This window comes from Neopelma chrysocephalum, unplaced genomic scaffold, assembly GCF_003984885.1.
Source record: "Neopelma chrysocephalum unplaced genomic scaffold, ASM398488v2 Primary Assembly neopelma1_126, whole genome shotgun sequence".
In the NCBI taxonomy this organism is placed as follows: Eukaryota; Metazoa; Chordata; class Aves; order Passeriformes; family Pipridae; genus Neopelma; species Neopelma chrysocephalum.
The window spans coordinates 533,404-554,768 of record NW_020897788.1 but is presented as its reverse complement, the minus strand read 5'-3'; the positions used below and the strand labels follow the sequence as shown (position 1 = coordinate 554,768).

The following is a 21,365-nucleotide window of genomic DNA, read 5'->3' as shown; positions in this document are numbered from 1 at the left end:
TGGAATCAAGGAGCTAAAAACTGCAGATGTTGCTGGAGGAGAGTGCAGAACTTCTTGTTGGAATTGGGGGAGGACAAAATAAAAAATATTTGAAGGTGGATTCAGCAGTCAAATCAGTCAAACAAACCAGTCCTGCAGCAGTTTTAGATACCTCACAGGGAGTATTGTGAGAAAAACCAGTTATAAAGCAGAGGAATTATAAAGTGTTCTGACGCAACAGATCTTAACCCCAAATATGGATTTTACATACTATGTATATCACATTCACAATTTGCAGCACATTAGTGTAACAGATTTATCATTTTACTACAGACTCAACAATATGAAATTATAATCGTATTTATACATGACACACACTGACACCACAGCCACATTCACTGTTTTCATGTTTTTTTGTGAAACTACAAATACTCCCACCCCAGACATGTGTGATATTGTCTAAAGCAGCTTCCCCTCCTCGCACAGGGAGTGACTGTGGCTCTGGCAGATCCATTTGAGTCCTGCTATCTCAGAAAGCCAGACTGAACATGCAAGAGCAATATCAGTGCCTGGCGTGATGCAGGAAAAGACATGAATTTAATTCCTCAGAACTCAGCTGAATTTGTAGAAGGTGCAGGAATTATTCATTGTTTAATGCAACTACTACCTTGTGACAAGAGGTTGACTGGTTTGGACAACTTTCCCTCAGAAAGTTCTTTCCTGGAATCCTCCCGCCCAGCAATGCCATTCGAATAAAGCCAGAGTAAATGACAAACAATCTGTATTGATGTCATGCCACCTCAGAACATGTTTCAATCTTGTATTTTCCATTCATCAATCTGCTTGACATATTTTTAATAAGCAGGAATGCAAAAAAGAAAAAAAAAAAGAAAGCCATATATTGCAGAATAATGTAAAATACCGATAATATCCAAAACTCACATTGTATTTTTTATTTATGTATTTTTTCTCACAACAAAAAATTTAGATAGCATGTAATTTAATTGAGTGCTAGACTGATGAATAAGGAGAAGAATTTGAAGTGTCATATCAATGACAAAATATTCAGCTTGTTGTCTCCTGTTGTCATTTTAAATAATGCAGCAAAGCCTCCTCTAATGAAGTTTTTATGTAATATTAATCCTCCAAAAAGAATAGTTAGCACATGTTTCTTTTCTACAGTCCCATAATGAAATCTTTAATGCCAATTATGGGAGTAGACCTGTTAACATAAACACAGGATATTTATTCTTCCACTTAAACCAGCAAAGAACTGTTCTCTAGTTGCTATAAGAAAATACTGCTCCACCATTTCTGCAGATCAGAATTCATGTGTCTCAGAAAAATCACCTGCTTATCAGGCATCTTTTCATTCCAAAGCCATGTTCTGCTTCTGGTTCCCCACTAACTTATCTCCTGCTAAAGCTGGAGAGATAAGACAGACCCAAACACAGGGGCACACCCTTAGTCCTGTGCCTTTCAGCACTTGGACAGCAGACAGAGCACCCCCAGGGAAACTCTGTTCCCCACTGGAATGCCCAGGGCTTGGAGGACATTCCTGGATCTTCCACTGGTTTTGTTCACTGCATATCTCTTCAAATAAGAGAACCACTTGCCATGGCACTGCAGCTTCTTCTCTCTTGCTGCTACTACCAATGCATTGATATGCACCAGAGGAGAATTAATTTCAGCGAATTAAAGAAAAAATAAATCCCATAATACAAAACTGATGGAGGAAAAAAGAAAGCAAGAAAACTAAAGACTGTGCAAAAAGCAATTGAAAAAAAGTTCTGCTGGGTTTTGCATTGTCAGTCCACACCAACACACGTGAAGCCAGTGGGACTTTTGCTGCAAGCCATCCCACTTGCATTACAGACTTACATCACAAAAGGTCCCTGACTAAGCAGCCTCAGGAAATAAAAATTGCAGTTCCAACCTCCTTCTTGAGACTTCAGGAGCCAGAAGAGTGAAAAGGATAGCACTACCATCCTGCTGCTATGGGAAATCACATAGATAAAGCTTCCTTATTCTGCTGTTAGTGCTCTTTCTATTTTTCTATGTCTATACACCACTTATCATTAAAGTTAGTTCAGTCAAGGGAAGATACTTTTGCAAAATCAATAAATAACACAAAATACATGAATGAACATAAGGTACTGTCTAGTTTTTAGTAAAGTATGGCCACATAGCTGTCACTGCCAACAGAAGAGAATGTATTCTATCAACACAATATCATTGAAAATCTTGTTCTCTGTTTTTTTTAATGATATATTACTGTTTATTATAGATTATTTATTATATATTTTTTATTGTTTTCTGTAATTATATATTAAGCACTTTTCCCTTTAACCCACTGGTAAGAATTTACACCTGTTGGTGTGTTTTGGAATCCAGGAAGAGTCTGTGTGTATACTTATAAAATACCTTCTCAAATGTTCTGGCCCTCCCCTCCTGCTGAAACCAACACTGCGAGTGGTTCTCCTGGTTTCTCACATGACGAAAGAAGAATGTGCTTTGGACAACAGAATTTTTAGCAGCCTCTGTCATGTTGTTCCTGCAACTCTTAATTCACATAAATTCTCCAGTGGGCTTGCAAAAGATATTCTGGAAGATTTTGAGAAAAAAAAAGTGGAACTGCAAGGAGAAAGCAGTTGTGTTGTTCCCATGATTTATTTTCTGATTCTTGTCCTTCCATGAAGAAGCAAATGGAATGCAGTAGAGGGTAAAACCAGAAGAAAGAGTTTTTTGTCACTAGCCGGAGGTTGGGTACACGAGAGAGAAATAATGGCTAAAATTATGTTATAGAAATATATATTATATTATAGAAAAAAAACTGGCACAATTTTTCCCCCTGCATTTATAGTTTACAAACATATATCTTTGAAAAAAAAAGTTGATTATTCTGAGTTTCCATTTGTTGGTTGTTTATCTGTATTGTCTCTTTCTGCAAAGTAATAAATATACAAACACAATATGGATGAAGAAAGTTCCATTTTATTCCTGCCGCTTGTGAATACTATAAGCAGAAATAAAAAAAAAAACACAACACCTTAATCATCAGGGTGAGGTGTCTTTTTAGAATTCAGCACTACAGATGGAGGAGAACAAGAGCTGGTGTGTTGCAGCCCAGTTCTGAAAGCTGCCACATTAACTATTGCAAGTGCATCTAATGCACCTCTTTTGAGAGCCTTACACTATTTTTCAATAAAAAAATGGAAAAATAGCTACCTGAGTATAAATAAATAAATAACCTATAAACAGCAAACTCCATGCTATGTGTGGTGAAAAGAGAAGATGAAGTGACTTGGTTGAGGTATCACAAAACACAAGTCCTCAGTCTGCAGAGAAAAGCTGTGGGAACCACCATGTCTGCAAACAAAAGGGTGCACAAAGAGGGCTTGGCATTATCTACAATCTCCTCTGATCCTTTGAGGGCACTGTGCCAGCCTGGGCCCTCGAGATAAACTGATGTACCTTAAAATATAAACTGAATTATGACAGTTGCCCAACAACTTCCACAGGTGGTTACAACAGCTGATGTTTGCTTCAAAACCTTGGTCATGACACCCTGGTACCCTGGAACCAGCCAGTCATCTCCACACCTTATAGAGACCACTCTGCACTGACTTGAAAGACATTTTAAGAGATGACAAAATCACAAGTCAGAAGAATGACCAGCGCTCAAGCATTGCATTTTTGACCATCCCATCTCAAATCCTTGGTTATATTATCACATTTTAAATGAAGAAATCACAGCACTAAAGGCAGCATTTATCACTGGATGAGCAGGAGGGAGGAGATGGATTAGTTTCTTTACGAGAATAGGCAGTTTGTTTATGACCAGCCACAAAAAAATTTGGCCACTCAGTTTTAAATTAATTATGCTCCAGAGGAAGAAAACACCCAACTTTTTAATAGCACTGATTCTGGCATAAGCTTTATATTGCTTGAAATTTGACTTGGAACTCCAAAAATTCAGGCACTTTTGCTTTAGCAGAGAATAAGAAAAAAATTCATAATAAATAATAAATTCTTTTCAGTGCAGCCTAAGAAAGATGCTTTTGCCCAGTTGGATTAACCTCACTTTTTTTTATTATTGAATTTCAGCATATTTCACTTAATCTAATGACATTTCACCCTTAAGTTACTCAGTGTCCATACCAATCTACAGCCTCTTGTGGAAAGAGGAAGGGATGTTCTTTGGGTCAAAATTAAACCACAGAGTGTAACTGCATCAACGATTACTTGCCCTGTTGACCTTAGAGCATGTAAAGGAATTCAAACAATGTGAAGTCTGTGTATTGGGAGCTTCTGCACTTCATGATACATAACAGATACTTAGGGAATATAAGAAACCAATCTTACTTAATCTCTATTGTGAATTTTCATATTATCATAAGCGTGTTGTATTTAGAAGTTATAAGCTACAACATAAATTTGAAAATGAGCAGAATTTTAAAAAAGCATACATAAGATTACAGGGCTTTTGTGCTTTAATAAGCATAACGACACAGTTAAAGTATTACTTTAATCCTATTCTTAGGTGTCAGTTTTTTGTTTATTCTATACTATGCCTGCCTATGAACTTTATAAGATTCTGACATGTCTTGAACTTCAGGATATCCTTTGAGTATTTTTTCCATTTAATATTTCAGCACACATGTCTTGTCCTATTTCCCTTTACGCTACATGATGATTAAACTTGTGAGATCCTTCTGAGCTGTACAAAACTGATGATCCACCACTCCTCCTTCATGAGAAAAGCATCATTTCTCATTTCCAGGAGTAGTGGAAGCCACATATCCACACCCCTGAAGTTTCTGAAACCCACAAAGGAAGCTTTGGTTGTAATGATGTGTGGGTTGCTAAATCCAAAATAAAGAAAAGAAATCATCATGAGTCAGGACTCCAACAAATAACATTATGCACTGGACCTAATGTTGGGACATTTTTGTGATCTCATGGGTTGTTTTTTCATCCCTCTTTGAGGGTTTGTACCTTCAGGACGTGAAGGCACACATTCTCAAGCTTCTCCCTTCAAACTCTGATTTTGACCATCAACAAAAGTCGAGAGTTACAATGAAGACGGGTCAAGTAGCAAACTTTAGATGGGGAGGTTTTTAGACAAGCATACATATTTTGAAGAAATAAGAAAAATATGGAAACTCACTGACACATGATGAATGAAACCAAAAGCATTCATCTCCCATAGCTTAACTCCCATAACTCCTGTCTCCCACTTCACAAAGACTAAACCAATTCTGATTCTGTTTTTACATCCAATGCTTTACTGCTGGACTAAAAAGGGAGTTCATATTTTTTTTCCTTTCATTTTGAAACAAAGAATAACTGTGTGTAGCTTATTTACAAATACACTTCTGTGTGTTTCCATCCTGCTCCTCCAGCTCTCCTCTTCTTACCTTTCTGGTCCTGTTAGTAATGAACAGCAACTTGCTTCGATTCACGTGCTTGCTACAATAAATTCCCACATTTTCTGTTGCTGGATTTTTAAAAACATGTGACAGTAGTATATATTATGTAAAAATGTCCACATATGCAAATGATTTTTTCTGAACTTCTAGGACTTAAACGTTTGGAATTGTTGGGATGACCATCTGAACATGAAATGAGCTATTTAGCAAGGGTGGAAAATGAAAAACCTCCTCTTATCACATCCTGCACTAGAGCTTAATTCCAGTTCTACAGTTCAAGCCAAACCCTAATTGACCAGCACAAAAAATGTTTCTACTTACTGCTCATCCTTACTTTGGTTCTGAAGTACTTCCTGTCTGCCTAATGGAAAACTCCATGTACATTTGGACTTCTATTCTCAGAAAATATATGTCATTATGCATTAGCTGTAGGGTTTATAAGCTGGACATGCCAGTGAAATAGCAGGGAGGATGGAAAGAATAAACTGAAAGAGTCATTTGGTTCAGATATCCTAGAAAATGTATATGCAATAGAAGAATCAATTTGTTAGTCCCTGAGAAAGGATTAGCAATTTTCATTTAATGACAAATACACCAGTGTAGGTGCTGGAATTCAGAGTAGGGGAAAAATGCATTAACTGGGAAAAAAAGTTTCTTTTCTCATTATTGGAGTATCATAATTATAGTTGAATTTCACAATGTACAATTGCTCCTTGATGGTTCTTGTTGAGTAATTTCATTCAATAAGGGTCTGTCAATACAATTCTTTCAAATGTCAGTTTATACAATATCAAGAATAATGGGCTCACTCAGGTGCACTTGGAAATTGCAATAAAACATTAATTTTGGACAAAACTCATAATCATCTGGTTTAGTACTCTACAGTTATCTCTGAGTTTTTTGAGGAGCTCCCTGGAATAAATGTGAACATTACAATCTATTTTATACAAAGAGCCAAAAATAGCCAGGCAGTAAAGTACTGAAAAAGGAATATCCTCTGTATAATGTATTTTATGAGAAGTCCTGTTATTATCTAGTCCAAGACAGGAGTGAGTGAACTGTTCTGTATCACTTCTAAGTCTCTGGAAAGTAAGTGCACCCTCATTTCTTGCATGCAATATATTTTTTGAGGTTCACAGGGGTGGATTGTTTTATCAAGCCCAATTTGTTTTTGCTTCCATTTTTCCTGGATAATTAACCATTGCAAATTAAGTGGTAGGAAACAACTGATGCTCACACTTCATTAAAAAGGTCACTGCAGGATACTTTCACAGAAGATTCAGAGAGGTGCTCTGTCAATGAAACAGGGAACAAGGGTCCAGCTGCTGACCATGGGGAAATCAGAACAAGCAATGATGGTCATGAATATGGCAAGAATAATTTTGATGGTTTTTCCCCCTTTCCTGCCAATGCAGTTTGAATGCTGAACAGTGTGAAGGGATCTGGGAGGTTTGCTTAACAGGAACTTTTCCATAGTTTTTTACTATGAGCTTGACACTCATCTCTGGATCTTGTCAATAATAAAAAAAAAAAGCAACAAAAAACCAAACTCAGGAAAGGAGTTTAGCTTGAAAGGAACAGTAGGAGAAGTATTTGCTGTCCCTTCCTTTCTTTCCAGCTCAGCAAGCTTAACAACCTGTCTGGCTCTTCAAAGACAGCAGCACACCGTGAAGTTTTCTGTCTGTAACTTCTGCCAGGCAACGTGGGCAGGCATTTACACAACAAACCCTTTTCACATCACTTTAATCAAGAGCTGCAGGAGTACACAGCAAGAGTAGGAACCTAAGAATTTCCTCAAAATGGAGCAGAGAACACTGTGCTGAGCTGGAATTTGAGGAAATAGATGCAGCATTGGTGATTCATCATTTGGGTTTTCACAACACACGTTAGTGTGTGTGTGTGCAATTATGAAGGAAAGGCTAAGCTTCCATAGCTTATGCCAGTGTATTTATGATGAGGAGTGTAACTTGATAAGTGGTTTAAGAATTCTATTTAATATATTCAAGGTTATCACTCGACAAAAAAATACTTATTATCCATCTGTCATTGTAGACCTGCATCAACTAAGTCATGTGAATTTGTGCTGCTAACTGGTGGAATAACTAGAAACTAAGTAATTTGAGACAGAAATGATAGCTAAATCAAAAGGAAGCTATTGTCTGGAAATGGGCTTGTTTTTGTAAAAATCCAGGATGTGTTTTGGAGGCCTGCTGAAAGCTTTGCTTCTAGAGAAACAGATGTATAGCAGTGACTATCAAATAGAAGCACTATTGCATTAGCAGTTATGTCTAGGCTTAAAAAACACCCCCATTCAAGGCAATCTATTTATGCAGGAAGATGTAATGCCCCATCCCAGCAGCATAAATTAATCCTTAACTTGGCTAATCTTTAAGTTCTCTTTTTGCATAAGAGAACCTCTGCAGACACCAAATCACATAAAACTGAACATTAGCTGTCAGTGCAATGGTAAAAGGAATACACTCCCCTCAACTACTGAATGAGAAGGAGAAAGGGAAAAAATGAAACCAGCAGGTACATTGCCCTGCCAAGCTGTTTTTCAGATACTTACTTATATCAGCTTTCCAGTGTAGTTCTGTGTTTCATTGAAACCTCTGTGGTGAATTTTGCAGAAAAAAAGATGTAAAAGCATTTTGCCTTTAGTAAGGAATAAGTTTCCTGAGTATTTGGAAGGCGATCTGCCACTTAGCTTGAGTTAAAGTTTTGGTAAATAAAAAGCATCTCATTATCTTTGTTCCCAGCGACCTTAATAGGCAGAATAATGCCGGCATTTTAAGTCCCCCGCGTAGTTAAATTAACTGAAATCTTACACATTGATGCAATTAGGTTCTAATGCAGCAGTTGTTAAATGTTAAGTACTCCTGTTAGGCTTATGAAACCTACAGTCCAACATGAGCCCCTCATCTCAGATAATGGGGGTCACTGCAGCAGTCAGGTGTGCTGCCCTCCAGAACCGACACACAAACACAACCCTCTCACTTTTAATGAGAGAGGGACAGCCTGAGACAGCATCAGCACTGCGATGGGCAGCTGATTTTGCCTGCCTACTGCTATTTTAAAAGCCAAACCCTTTGACTCTCTAAGGCCTAGAGAGATATCCTGAACTATCTCTTTTACAACAGAGATATCACTGCTTAAATCCCTTCTTGGAGCACTGTTGCTTTGGATGTCTCCATTCCAGAGAAGAGGTCAGGTGTTCAGTACAGTGTTTTTCAATACAAAGGAACAAAGAATACATCCTTTCCTTCTCTTTACTTAAGTGATTAAGGACTCAGTGATGAACACATATTTTCCACCGAATCACGCGCAGTTAGAGATTCAATTCTGACTCTCTTACATCCCACATCAGTACCCCCTTGTGCAGACTTGAGTTGGTTTGGGTTTTTTTTTCTTTGTTTGTTTGGTTGGTTTTGGTGTGGGTTTTTGTTCGTTCGTTTGTTTGGGTTTTTGGTTTTGTTTTCAAAAAATGCAGTGAATGTTTTTTGCCCACACGTGAAGCAAAGCTGGTTTTAGCAGTTTAGAGAGTTATCACAAAATGACAATGTCCTCCTCTGGTCATCTCTGATACAAGAGAGGCAATTCAGAATTAAGATTGTGCTTAATTTAGATACAAGTATGATGAAGTAAAAAAGAAGAGTTAAACAGCAACACTACAGGTAAGATTATTAGAGTACACTTGTTAAGAACAATTTCTGACTTGCACTGCAGAGTTTGATGCCATCTGATCCCCCACCATGCACAGGAACACATCCATTGGATTTATTCCAGTTCTTTACTGGCTTCCAACTACGTGACAATCCTCACTTTCCAGAACATGGGAGTCTCTCCCTTTCTGTGGAGTTGCTGCTTGGCTCATTTTTTTTTGTTTTCTTTTGTTGTTGTTATGATCAAACAATAACATTTATCTCCATTAGCTTGCTAGATACAGGTTACACATCCTGTAGCAGCATTTCCATTTTTTCCCATTTTCAGTGTTTCATCAGACTGAATCAAAATTATTAGTAAAAGACATTGAACAGCAAGGTATTATGAATGAGTTTTACTAAACAAATCACATTTTAGAGTTTTGATTTAAGTCCAATAAATGTGATAAAAAGCTTTGCAAGCACTCAGAAAACAACAGTTATGAGAGCCTAATAAAATAAACTTGTAGGTAGGTACATAGTTGAGAAGCCAGTTCATGAGTGCAGTTAGGCCATTTCTAATTTAATAGAATCAGTGGGATGCTCTACACAACACTATGCTCAAAGCAGAGAATTTTATGGGGCATCCAGTATTTCTTCTTTGACACTGATGTATGGTTACAGATACCTGCAAAATAGCTAAGGGCCATTAAACACTCAGAGATATCCCATGGAGAAACAAATATGGAAAGAGTTTTGAAAACTGTCAACAAAAGAAGCCCAAACAGTCATTAGAAAAGACATCAAAGCTGCTGAGAAGCTTCTACGCAAAGAAAGAAAGTAAACAAAGAAATAATAGCAATTGAAAAAAAAAAAAAGAAAATAGTCATCTTGTATTAGTGAGGCCTAAAATTATTGCAATAGATAAAATGGGGCATAAAATTGTTTCTTTTGTATAGCAAGTCAACAACAGTTTTTCAGTCTTCTCCCTACTTTTACCATAACAGATTTTTCTTCTTTAAGAAAAACTTTAAGTAACATTAGAGGTGAGGTGTCCTGAAAAGATACAAGTGTGACATTTAGCCCATGTACAGATTCATTTTACATAGAAATATATAGTTTGGAAAAGAACAGAACTGAACTCTGATCCAGTTATAATTATAATTAAGATACATGTATTTATGCTTCATTTATTACTTTTGATGGAAGATGGTCTTTAATGGTTCCAGAAGAGAATGGATAATACATCCTTTTGTGGGATGGATGCCTCTAATCTGCCCTTCTATCCTGTTTCAGGCCAGTATCTGACAGCAGCCTGTTTACCTGGAATGGGGTTATCATTCCTGGCCTACACTTAACCTTATGCCAACCATCTGAGCTCCCTCGTGCCATCATGAGGTGGTTGGAGATAGAAGTTGCAACTACAAAAGCCTACAGAGGATTCAAAAGCTGTATTAACACACAATTGAGTTATCCCTTTCTAAATTTGTTTTGCTTCTGTGTTTTAGCAAGGGAATGTAAATTTTTAGGCAAGAGTCACAGAGTCACATAAATGCTGAGATTTTACAGTGGTATTTTTAAAGTTATCTTTCTTTGGTGCATATGGACATGCTTCATGAAATGTATGATTAGAGGGTACCAGGCCTGCTCTTCCAATACTTAGGTTGGCCACTTCACTACAGATTAGTTTCCCTCACAATTTCTCCTTCACATTGATTCAGGAAAATGGCTAGTTCCCCAAAAGTAATAATTTTTTCCATTTGCTTTTGGTCTGGCTTTTTATTGGAAGGGACATTTAATCTCCCTGTTTGACCAATAGCAAATTTTATTTCCCTAAGATGTGTGGAGAGATGGGGCAGAAGGTGAAAGAAAAAAATTGATGTGGGGGAATAGGCTGGAATACCTACCAGAGGAAATGCTGGGGGGTAAAGATCCACCCCCTGACACTGGATGTGAGGCCAGGATGCTATTTAAAAATCCCGCCCTCAGGAATCTCGAAAGAGACTTCACCCCAATGGTCGGAAAGGATCCTTTCAAAGAGATAAAAATGATCATTAATTAAATGACTTGTTCTTTGGCTGACAAAAGAAGTTGACTGTTTAAAGAAAGAACAATCAAAACTCTGCAGTTAACAGTGGTTTCACTGGAACAGATTTCATAAAAAGCAGTTCAAAGTCTTTGTTTGCTTTTTAACCAAGTCATACAATACATGGCTTTAACCAGAATAAGATTTTCTGCATACTGTGAAAATGGAGAATTCCAGCACTTCTGTGAGGAGCAGAAAAATTTGGTATTTCAACAGCAAATTACACCTATGGGATATTCATAATGCATTCCAAATGACTCTACCATGGAGGCATTTGACAGTTGTGTGCACAAATCAAAGACAGACCGGTAGAGGTGAAGTTGCACCAGTAAAGCTGTTGTGTTAGTTATACTGGTATTCTAAAGCCACCACTTGACAAAAGTCGTGTCAAACAAGGGGAAAAGGGAAAACAGAATTTGCAGCTGCCTTGTGTCTGGGCAGCTACATCAGTCAGAGTTTCTGTCACATCTCCCAACACCTTCAATATATTGACACAGGCAAAAACCAGTACAGACATGGCCCCTTTCTGCTTTGCTCTCACTGGAAGATTAACACATTTTATGCTTTCAGTATAATTAACCATGTATTTTTCTCATTGCCTAAAAGCACAAAGAGTCTTTAGCATTTGATCCACTGTTCCAGCTTTCAGCATAAATACAGTGATCTGGAGACATCATTTCAACTGGTTCACGTCAGTGAATGAGCATCGAGGGTGGATCTGAAATGAGAGCTCTACATCTTAGTTAAAAGCAGAGAGTCAAGACTTTCCCACTTGGCAATAAATTTAAATTGACAGTCAGAATAATCTCTGTATTTTTGCAAGTGGGTTTTGTAAGCACCCATCCAAAAATTTAGGCAATGGTAAGTTTGATCTCATCATCTTGTGGGTATTTCAGAGTTGCTCTTCTAAGAGACTGAAAGCACCTTGATCTTTATACACAATGAGAAAAATAAGTGGCCCTCAACCATTGGGATTTTCTTTTAACTAGTAAGAGTGAGGAAAATTTACCCTCAAAAAACACATGTATTTGCTGAACTTAAAGTAGCCCAAGAGAGCTTTGAATTTTTTACTTTTATTTTCAAGCTAGAGTTCTATTGTTTCTCCTCAGTACACTTTTCCTTTAAATTTGTTAATTAGACTTGCTGCAGTCTGTGGAAAAAGAATTCATTTAATTAGTGTTCTAGATGAAGTACTTCTATATCTGGTGGCTAAAGATAAGGCATAAAAGTTTTCCCTCTGGCCACTCCAGAAAAGTCTTTGGCATTCTTGTAAAAGTGTTTCCAAATTCTATTACTTTAATTTTAAAATATTTGCAGAAGTGATCATGGATAGACAGTACAGAATGCAACACACAGAAATCCAATTTTAAAATGGAAAATTATTCCATTAACTCCAAGATGTTCAGCACTAAACAGCATCTTAAAACATAAAGTCTAAATAATGAACATACGAAGACTTCACTGTTTCAAAATATAAATTATACCAACCATAAAGTACAGCCACTGTGAGTCACATGCCATATGTACAGACCTTCAGAAAACACAAAGAGCTTGAGCTTCAGAATTGACATTTTCCCTTATTTAAATGCTGTTAAATTGCAAGTAACTCAAGCTTCCTATCAGTCTTACAATAAGTAACTTTGTTATAGGAAGTAATGAAGACAACCCCAAGTTTATTTCACTTATTGTAAATATTCAGAAATAAAACCTAGGAACAACAAATTTTAAAGCAATTAAATCTGTTAAGACTAGAGCTAGAGGGCTAAAATTATTGAGGTTTTATAATCAGCCAATAGCTAAAGGAATACATATAAATAATGTTTTTCACACTTTTAAGTTAGGATTCAGTTGCTTAGGTGTAAATGCTTTGTACTATCTGAGATTCTCTAGAAAATCTGAAATATTCTTAGTTAATGTGACTTTACATGATTTACACTCTTTGAAAGTGGCAGTGAGAGGCAAAGCAGCAGTTGGGTATCTAAGAGTAGGCACTTAGGGTCATTTTAGGCAACTGAATCCCACCCAAACAGCCTCTTGTCACCTCAGAAATATCTCTGATTAAGTAGAACACAGAGTTAGAAGAACAAGACCTCATTTGGTCTCTTCCAGAAGTCCACAAATAGCTTGGGAAAAGGACAAGGTTGATAACATTCAGCCCTGACCAGTATCCACCAACAAAAAAACACAGAAAAATGAGAGGTTGAAAGTTCATTCATCTTAAATCATGCATGATCCTAAATTAAAATACATCATATGCCCCAGAATGGACAGATGGATGCTTTTGCTTTTATCACCTGAAAAATGTGGGTAGGGTTTGACACTCGATTACCTGACTTTGTATGTGGAAGTTGATTACCACTGCAGGTGAAGAAAATTAATTCTTGTTAAGCCACATCAATCACCACCAGAAAGGCAGAGGTTTGATAAGAGATTTGGGCATTTATGGTAGTTTAAAAGCTTACTCAAATTTTTACTTGTTTGCATAAACATTCATGAAATTTTTGAAAGAATTACAGAATGGTTAAGGGTGGAAGGGACTACTGGAGGTCACCTAGTTAACCATCTTTCTTGAGAAATGCCATTCTGTCAGTGCACATCACACACAGATTAGTGCTTTACACCTGTTCTGTCGTTTTGTGTAAAAACTGACACTCATTTTTGCAGTGGGTGCTCTTACACTAATGGGAAGACCTTTTAGGGTGAGGTCTTACTGCTTCTAAAGTGAGAAAAGGAGACATGAATATTAAGCCATGATTCCTCAGTGCCCTGAAATACAGTTGTTACTTCATAGAACCATAGAAACAACCGGGTTGGAAAAGACCTATGAGATCATCGAGTCCAACTCTTGATCCAACCCCACCATGGTTCCCAGACCGTGGCACTGATGCCACATCCAGTCTCATCTTAAAAACCTCCAGGGATGATGACTCCACTACCTCCCTGGGCAGCCCATTCCAATGCCTGATCACTCTCTCTGTAAAAAATTGTTTCCTTATATCCTACCTAAACCTCCCCTGGCAGAGCTTAAGACCCTCTTTTCCTACTGCTGGTTCCTGGGAGAAGAGACCAACCTCCACCTGGCTCCCCCCTCCTATCAGGGAGTTGTAGAGAGTGATAAGGTTTCCCCTGAGCCTCCTCTTCTCCAGGCTGAACAACCCCAGCTCCCTCAGCCTCTTCTCATAGGACTTGTGCTCCAGACCTTTCCCCAGCCTCGTTGCCCTTCTCTGGACCTGCTCCAGCCTCTCCATGTCCTTCCTGAACTGAGGGGCCCAGAGCTGGACACAGCACTCCAGGGGTGGCCTCACCAGTGCTGAGTCCAGGGGAAGAATCACTTCCCTGGTCCAATGTAGCAGAGTACAGCCATGGATATATTGAGGATAAAATCCCAACCTGCTCCATAGTTACACATTATGTATGAACATAATGCCACCTTAACGTGGGAAACTGCATTAGTTACAGATATTAGTTGGAAAAGTGCACTGAAACTGTAAAAATGCATGGCAATACTCTGAATAGCTGACACTTTGTGAAGTGTACACCATTTACTGAGTCCTGTGACACCAATTTATGACTCGGTGTAAATTCTTCTGTTTCACAATAATTACAGCTAAGTGCTTGTGCTCAGAGGCAGTGGGGGAGTCCTGAATCAATTAGCCTGCCTTCCACCTTCAGCTGTTGTTCCAAGGGGAATATCAACCCACAAATTGTTAGAATTTGATAGGGAAATCACCGGTATGGCATCCTGAACAGGCATGGTTTTAGTAGCATATTATCACACTGAGCAGAAGGGCAGGAGTAGAGATGGCTAAAGGAAATCCATATGCTTAGTTCAGCTCCAGAGCACATCCATTAATTCACACCCATTTATTAGCATGGCATAGTGACAGCGTGGCCAGCCAGGAGGAACAGCCATGTCCCCTCACACCACAGGCACATCCCACAGCCTTGGGCCAGGGACAGAGCTGTGCTGGAGAGTCCTGGATCTACAGTGGAGGGAGAGTTCTGCCTTTGGACAGATGGGTGGGTGGGTGGATGGATGGATGGAGAAATGGCACCAAACACCCCTGGTGCAACACTGCTGGGAACACAGTGGACTAGAGTGAGTGTTTGAACAGGGGGTAGAGGGGCCCTTGTGAGCTACAGTAAAAGCATTTGAAAGCAACCAACTCACGCTTTAAAACTCTCAGGGACTGAGCAAGCAAAGAAATCTTAAACTGTCCCATTATTTTTGCTGCTGAGGAACTTTCTCACCAATTCCCATGAGTTTTGCTCCCATACAGTGCCAGCACAGCACTGGCTGTTCTCAGGGGCCCACGTGCCACCCTGTCCTCCTCACCAGCTGCTGCCTTCTTTGTCCCTCTACCATCAGCAGAACTTGAGTGGATGCCATGACACTCTCTGGGCCCACAGGACTAACTGGGATGGCATCTGAAGCTGCTAAATTTTGCAGGTACAGACAGGCAGGGCCATCACTTTGTCCTGTTTGTGCCACAGTCCTTGAGCTTTCCTGGGAGCAAACTAATTTTTTTTTCCCCCACTATAGCAAATTGTACCATGAGATCTTAGTGCAGCTTGTGAAGATTTGCTTTTAGAAAGGAGAATGTTTCTAGAGTCTCTGCTTTATGTCTAATGACATGGCTACAGTAGGTTATCAGAAAACATCCTGAAGATGTAGACTGCCCTTCAGCCCTGTTCTTTGTAATTGCTGTTTTTTCTTATCTGTTACACTTGGAACTGATTCAACATTTTCTGCAGGTGGAACAGACCATTTCAGCTACTGTGGACTTTTCAGCATCTGACAGCTTCAAATTCAAAAGTAGCTCTTTCGGCTGCTTAAATTAATAAACTGGAATGAGAAGTCCTAGAGAGGTCAAAATTGCTGTCAGTTATTTCATTTTACTAGTACCATCTCTTTATTAGTACCACGAAAAGAAAACTTTAGTCTTTCATTCTTTTCTCATAGATTTTGTTTAGAGTTGGGAAAAAGAATAAAAATAGATAGTGTATTTGATGTAAAAAATGCACTGGGTTTTTTTTCTGTGTAGTCAGTTATCTTGGTGCTTTTCATGTAGGGATTGGAAAACCCAACTAAAAGAAAATTCTTAGGAACTTTGTAGATAAAGGCTTTGGGGAAGTGAGTCAATGGGCTATAATGAGCTTTTGCATTCAGTTTGGCAGGAAGCAACTGGCTGTTTTGACTCCTACATTGCATTCTCATGCAGGTGGGACTGAACGTTTAGTAATGAAATATTGGAGGACAGAATGCAGAAAGAGTTTTCCTGTTTCTGCATAGAAGAATTATCCAATTTTATCACTTAATGTCTGGGAGAAGGTTGACTTCTGTTACAGGCACCTTCCATTCTAAAATAAAGCCTGGGGTTTTTTGTTGCTAGTGTTTCCTCAGGGAAGCCAGAAGAAGGGTTAGAACATTTTTTTCTAAAATTATTTCTAATATATCCATTATGGAAACTGCTGAAAACCAGTCCAACTTCCCTCTCACATGATTTTATTGATTCATCCTTCCTAGACCACCAGGAATTGCACATTAGTTCATAATCTTTTATGGGGGAACATATGGAGGGTTTTTATAAGGAGGGGAAACATATGGAAGGTTTTTGTAAGGAATGGCTTTATAAAACCTTGAGATTATGAAGTCAGAATACAATTTCTAAAGCATTCAAAAGGCTTGTCTTGAAATGGAAAAAAAAAGAAGATCAGAAGAAGGGCTAAAAATTATGACTTTGTTGAATCATGTTTTCAGTACATTCAGAAAACATGGATCTATACAGTTAATTTTAACCATTTTGAATGAACTAATCTGCAGATTTAGAATATGTTTTTATTTTATTTTTGAGCTTTTTGACACATGCAAGCAAAGGTGACAGAGCAGTGTGCCTAAATTTTTACCCACGTAACTTACATGTTTTAGGAAAATCTGATTTTGAAGATCACTAAACAATTTTTGCTATATGCATCATAAAATATTAGAGCATAATAAGAATTAACAAAAATGACTGCATTTACCCATATTGCAATCCCAGAACACAGAACGATTGTTGTTAGAAAGGACCTCTGGAGTCCCTCCAGTCCAACTGAATCATGTGAAAATATCCACATTACCTTGCAAACAGCACAATGAACACTTTCGAAGGCTCCATTTTGCCCTGGGGTTCTTAAGCTGGTAAAACCAAACCTGGATGTAATGCATCATGCTGTGCAGAAGGAAATTTATACTCTCATGTTCAGCAGGGAATTTTCAAAGGGTGGTCTAGTTTGGTTTCCCCAGATTCCATCAGAGTAAATGACATCATACCTGTGCAGTCACAAATAGTTCTGTCATTCCTCAAAGAACTTTTGAGAACTCACAGGTGTTTGACTGCCTTTGCATGACACCACAGTAAGTAATTTAGGTGTCTGGATTATTTATTTTCACGCTTTTTGGGTTTACTCTTCAGCTTGATTTTAACTCTGAATTTCCTGAATTGCATTGGTTTAGAAATAATAAATAAGTCACGTATTTTGGCCTCATTTCGGAGGAGTAGACCATTATAACCTAGTTCTTGGTGAAAACATTTTGAAAGGCCTGCTTTTCTGTGTCAGGTCCCCCAATCTCTGCTCCAGATTTAAATTTATGGGGCCTATCTGGGAACATGGAGAAGATAAACAGGGCAAAGATATGCAGGGCAAGGTCTCCAATCCTGGTGAGTTTAACCTTGAGATCCTTGTGAAAGACAGTGCTTTCCTACAAACCTGAAGTGGAGGAGTTCTCTCATTCCTTGACTGGCAGATGGTAATAAATCCAGAGTTAGGAGTATTTACATAGAACGAGACCATTTTAGAAACCCCCAATTATAAAAAGTTTTGGCTTTACTTACGACTTCTCTGGGACAAAAAAGCAAATGCTGAGAGAAGCTTGCAATTCCTAAGGAGGAACTGATATAAGTTCCAGAATATCTGGGGAGAATATTAACATCTAATTTAATTTCCCTCGCTGCTTCTATACAAACAGGCGATTTGGGGGGAAAAAAATGAGGGAATTGCTTGAAAAGAGTTCTCCAAACACTATAGCCATTTATTTTGGGATGTGTTAAATGTCAGTGCACACTGAAGCCCTGGTTTGCTGAGAAGACTGGTGTGACAACATTAATATGATTAAGGCTTTTAACAGCAATAACAACTGCTGTGTTGAATCATCTTCGTAGTCCTAATGGAATAGTAATTGGAAATACTGTGTTTCTATGGGATAAAACAACCATGGTATGCTTAAGCTGTCTACTAAATAAGTGTTTTCCAGTCAGTGCTAGACTGAAAATAGCTTTAGCACAATGCTAAACAAGAACTCTGAAATCTTCATGTATTTATAGTTTTGTATGATACCCAGAACACTGTTACAAGCATTGTATGCTGTTCATTTGGATTTCATTATCATGCATGTATTATCAAATTAGCTGAGAACAAAATACTTTAAAATTACACTTTTTACTTTTAGAATACATGAAAAACAAAGCCTGCAATATCAGCCAAAATCTTTGTGATTCATTTTGTATTCATAATGATTTTAGGGAATTATTAATCCATTAATAATTAACATTATGAATTCCATTTCAGTCATCTTTTGATCACTTGTTTTTTGTGATTTTGGAAGGAAAAATCCAGAGTAAAGTCTAAGTATTCCTATCACATGGAATTCTTCATCCTTTAAGACAGAAACCTCCTACGTGAAACATTGATGGGATCTTACAAATAGGATGGTTAAGAAGTTCCAGGGGCCTTTAAATTTTCAGGTATCTATTTTCATGACATTTCCATAAAAAGAGAGAGACTAAGTTTTAATTTTGTACTTCATGTTTAAAAATTGCCGTAACTTTTAATTTCATGAGTGAAAGAGCTTTTCATGGGTGACATCTGAAGATGAATGTATTCATGCAGCCTGAGTTCTGCAATGAAAGCTCTGATTATCTACTCTTTTAGCCTTGCTATTCTGTAACAGTACGAACAAGGGGTAGGAGATAAAAGCTCTCCACTTTTAGACAGCAATTAGAATCACTGAAAAAGGGTTTTCAGTTTTCAGTTAAGAAAAACACCTGGGGCTAAGGTTCTAGAGAGTCAACTGACAAAAAGGGATTTTTTTGTTAAAAAAATCTAAATTGTGGGTGAGGATTCCTTTCTAATCACATATCAACCATTCACAATTCACAGTTCAGCAATATCAATGAATTTAAGTACACAGCTTTGGTTTTCTTTTTGGTTCCAAACACCAAGTGACTCCCTCAAACGAGTGATGCCAAGGTTAGAAGTGGAAAGATCATTGTCATTACTACAATTGTGACCTTGGGTGAACTCTTTGATTAGAAGTGAATTACATGCTGGTTTACACTTACAAATCTATGTGTCACACAAAACCCCCTCTTTGTTAATGAGGGTGTCCCAGACCACACCTGATAAACCAGGTCAGAAGTCAGGTTGTAGGCAGCTCCTGATCCATCATCTCTCTGATAGGCTAAGGAACATGGACAGGAATTCTGCTCTTTTTGCTACTGACCAAAGAGAATTAGCTGTGCTTGTTAATTGTCTCCTTGCTGGTATCAGTGTATTCAGAGGATTTTCTCTCCAGCTCGAAGACCACTTGGTGTTAAGCGGGGATGCCACGTGGTAAAACCTCTCTCATCTTCCCTGTGGTAGTTTTGGCAACAGCCATTCTTGGCAAAATGGATGCTGGGCAGTAATTGTTTAGAAAGGCCATGAAGTCACGTTTTTCAATGCTTGTAAAGGCATTCACTGAAAATTAGAAGTAAATTGCCAATCTTATCTAAACCAGCAAAACAGCATTTGTATGCTGAAGAATGTACTCAACTACAGCTGAGAGGAAAAAAAAGGGAAAGAGGGGAGACTAATTTCCAAAGTGGCTAAATTATTGTCATTCTAGGGAGATATTAACAAGTTTCTGTTGTTTCAGGAAGAAAGGAAATAAATTATGTGAAGTCTAGCAACAGGAAAATGGTTTGTTTCAGATTCCTACTATTATGAAAATTCTGTACTGTGCTTCTCTAGATGAAATATTGAAATAAAGTCATCATCAGCTAAACTTATTTACTTTCAAATTTTATTCAGCAGAAATTACCTTGTTAAAGTTTAGCAGAAAAAATGACAATATTTACCAATTCATGTAGTCATGAATCTATTCTGGAATGTCTGACTGAATACATTTGCCTCTTAAAATGTGTTTACAGGATTGTCATTAGTGTTTTGTGCTGATATTAAGAACATATTTAAACTGAATACTCTGTAACTTCACACCATCTATTAAGGTGATTTTAAAAAATATACTTTTTTTTCTCACATTGCTTCTCTCTTTCAACTGTGTCTCCCTTAACAGCTTGATCATCTACTCCTGATTTATAAGCACTATGTTTATCTGTGAAGAAATGAAGGATTTAAGGAGCAGTATTTTTTTCAAACTGATTTTCCAACCAAAACTTCAGGAGTCTGGAAAGGATCCCAAGCAGTTTGCATCCAAGTTATTTACTCATCTGGAACCTGAACTATGTATGTATTAAGAATCAGAAAGATAATTATAGTCAGTTAAATATATACAGCAAGACTCAGTAGAGAGGAAGTAAAAAAAGATATTTGGAGAAGAAGATAGTGACGGGCTCAGTTAATAGATTCTGAATAAACAATTTAAGAGATGAAAACTCTGTTTCAGTGATGGCATTATTTTGTGTGGATGTTGGTGATAGTGATGGAAGAATGGTGGGAGCAGAAATAATTTATCTGCCTTGGCTGGAGCTGCAATGCTGGGTGAGATCAGGGAGCAAAATGGGCAGGTACAAATTGTGTCATTAAAGTTCCCACTTGTTCTCCAGAGCACAACACAGAAAACACACATCACTTTTCAACAGACCATGACTCAAACAAATCTGAATAGATTTTCACTGCATAATATGACTGTTCCACTTCCAAATTTCAAAGATTTCTGGCTAATCACTGAAAGTGGTTACTTTCAGCAGTTTTTACTTCTGTATACAAGGTGAATCTGTATGTGGGAATCATGTCCCAGCTAACAATATTCCATCCAAGTACTTTGTTCCCTGTGTGAGGAGGATGTGTCAGGTTTGAGATGAAGAGAAGTTTCTGCTCTCTTTCTGTCCCATCCAAAGCACCACAGCTACAGTTGTTTATAGCAGTCCTTGCTCTAGAAAGATGATGATGTTGCAAATAACCAAA

The 21,365-nt window shown here is 37.9% G+C and overlaps 1 protein-coding gene across 7 annotated transcripts in view; it reads right to left on the bottom strand.

The window, feature by feature from the left end:
- The window catches only part of EPHA6 (EPH receptor A6), a 444,142-nt gene that overhangs the window by 65,365 nt on the left and 357,412 nt on the right, over positions 1-21,365 (bottom strand). For 5 of the 7 annotated variants that reach the window (XM_027698390.1, XM_027698395.1, XM_027698392.1 and 2 more), the window contains one exon: positions 10,960-11,082. The exons of the other annotated variants lie outside the window; for them this stretch is intronic. In XM_027698390.1, the coding sequence (XP_027554191.1) occupies positions 10,960-11,082 (123 nt within the window). The remainder of the gene's footprint in view (positions 1-10,959; positions 11,083-21,365) is intronic. 7 annotated transcript variants of the gene reach the window in all.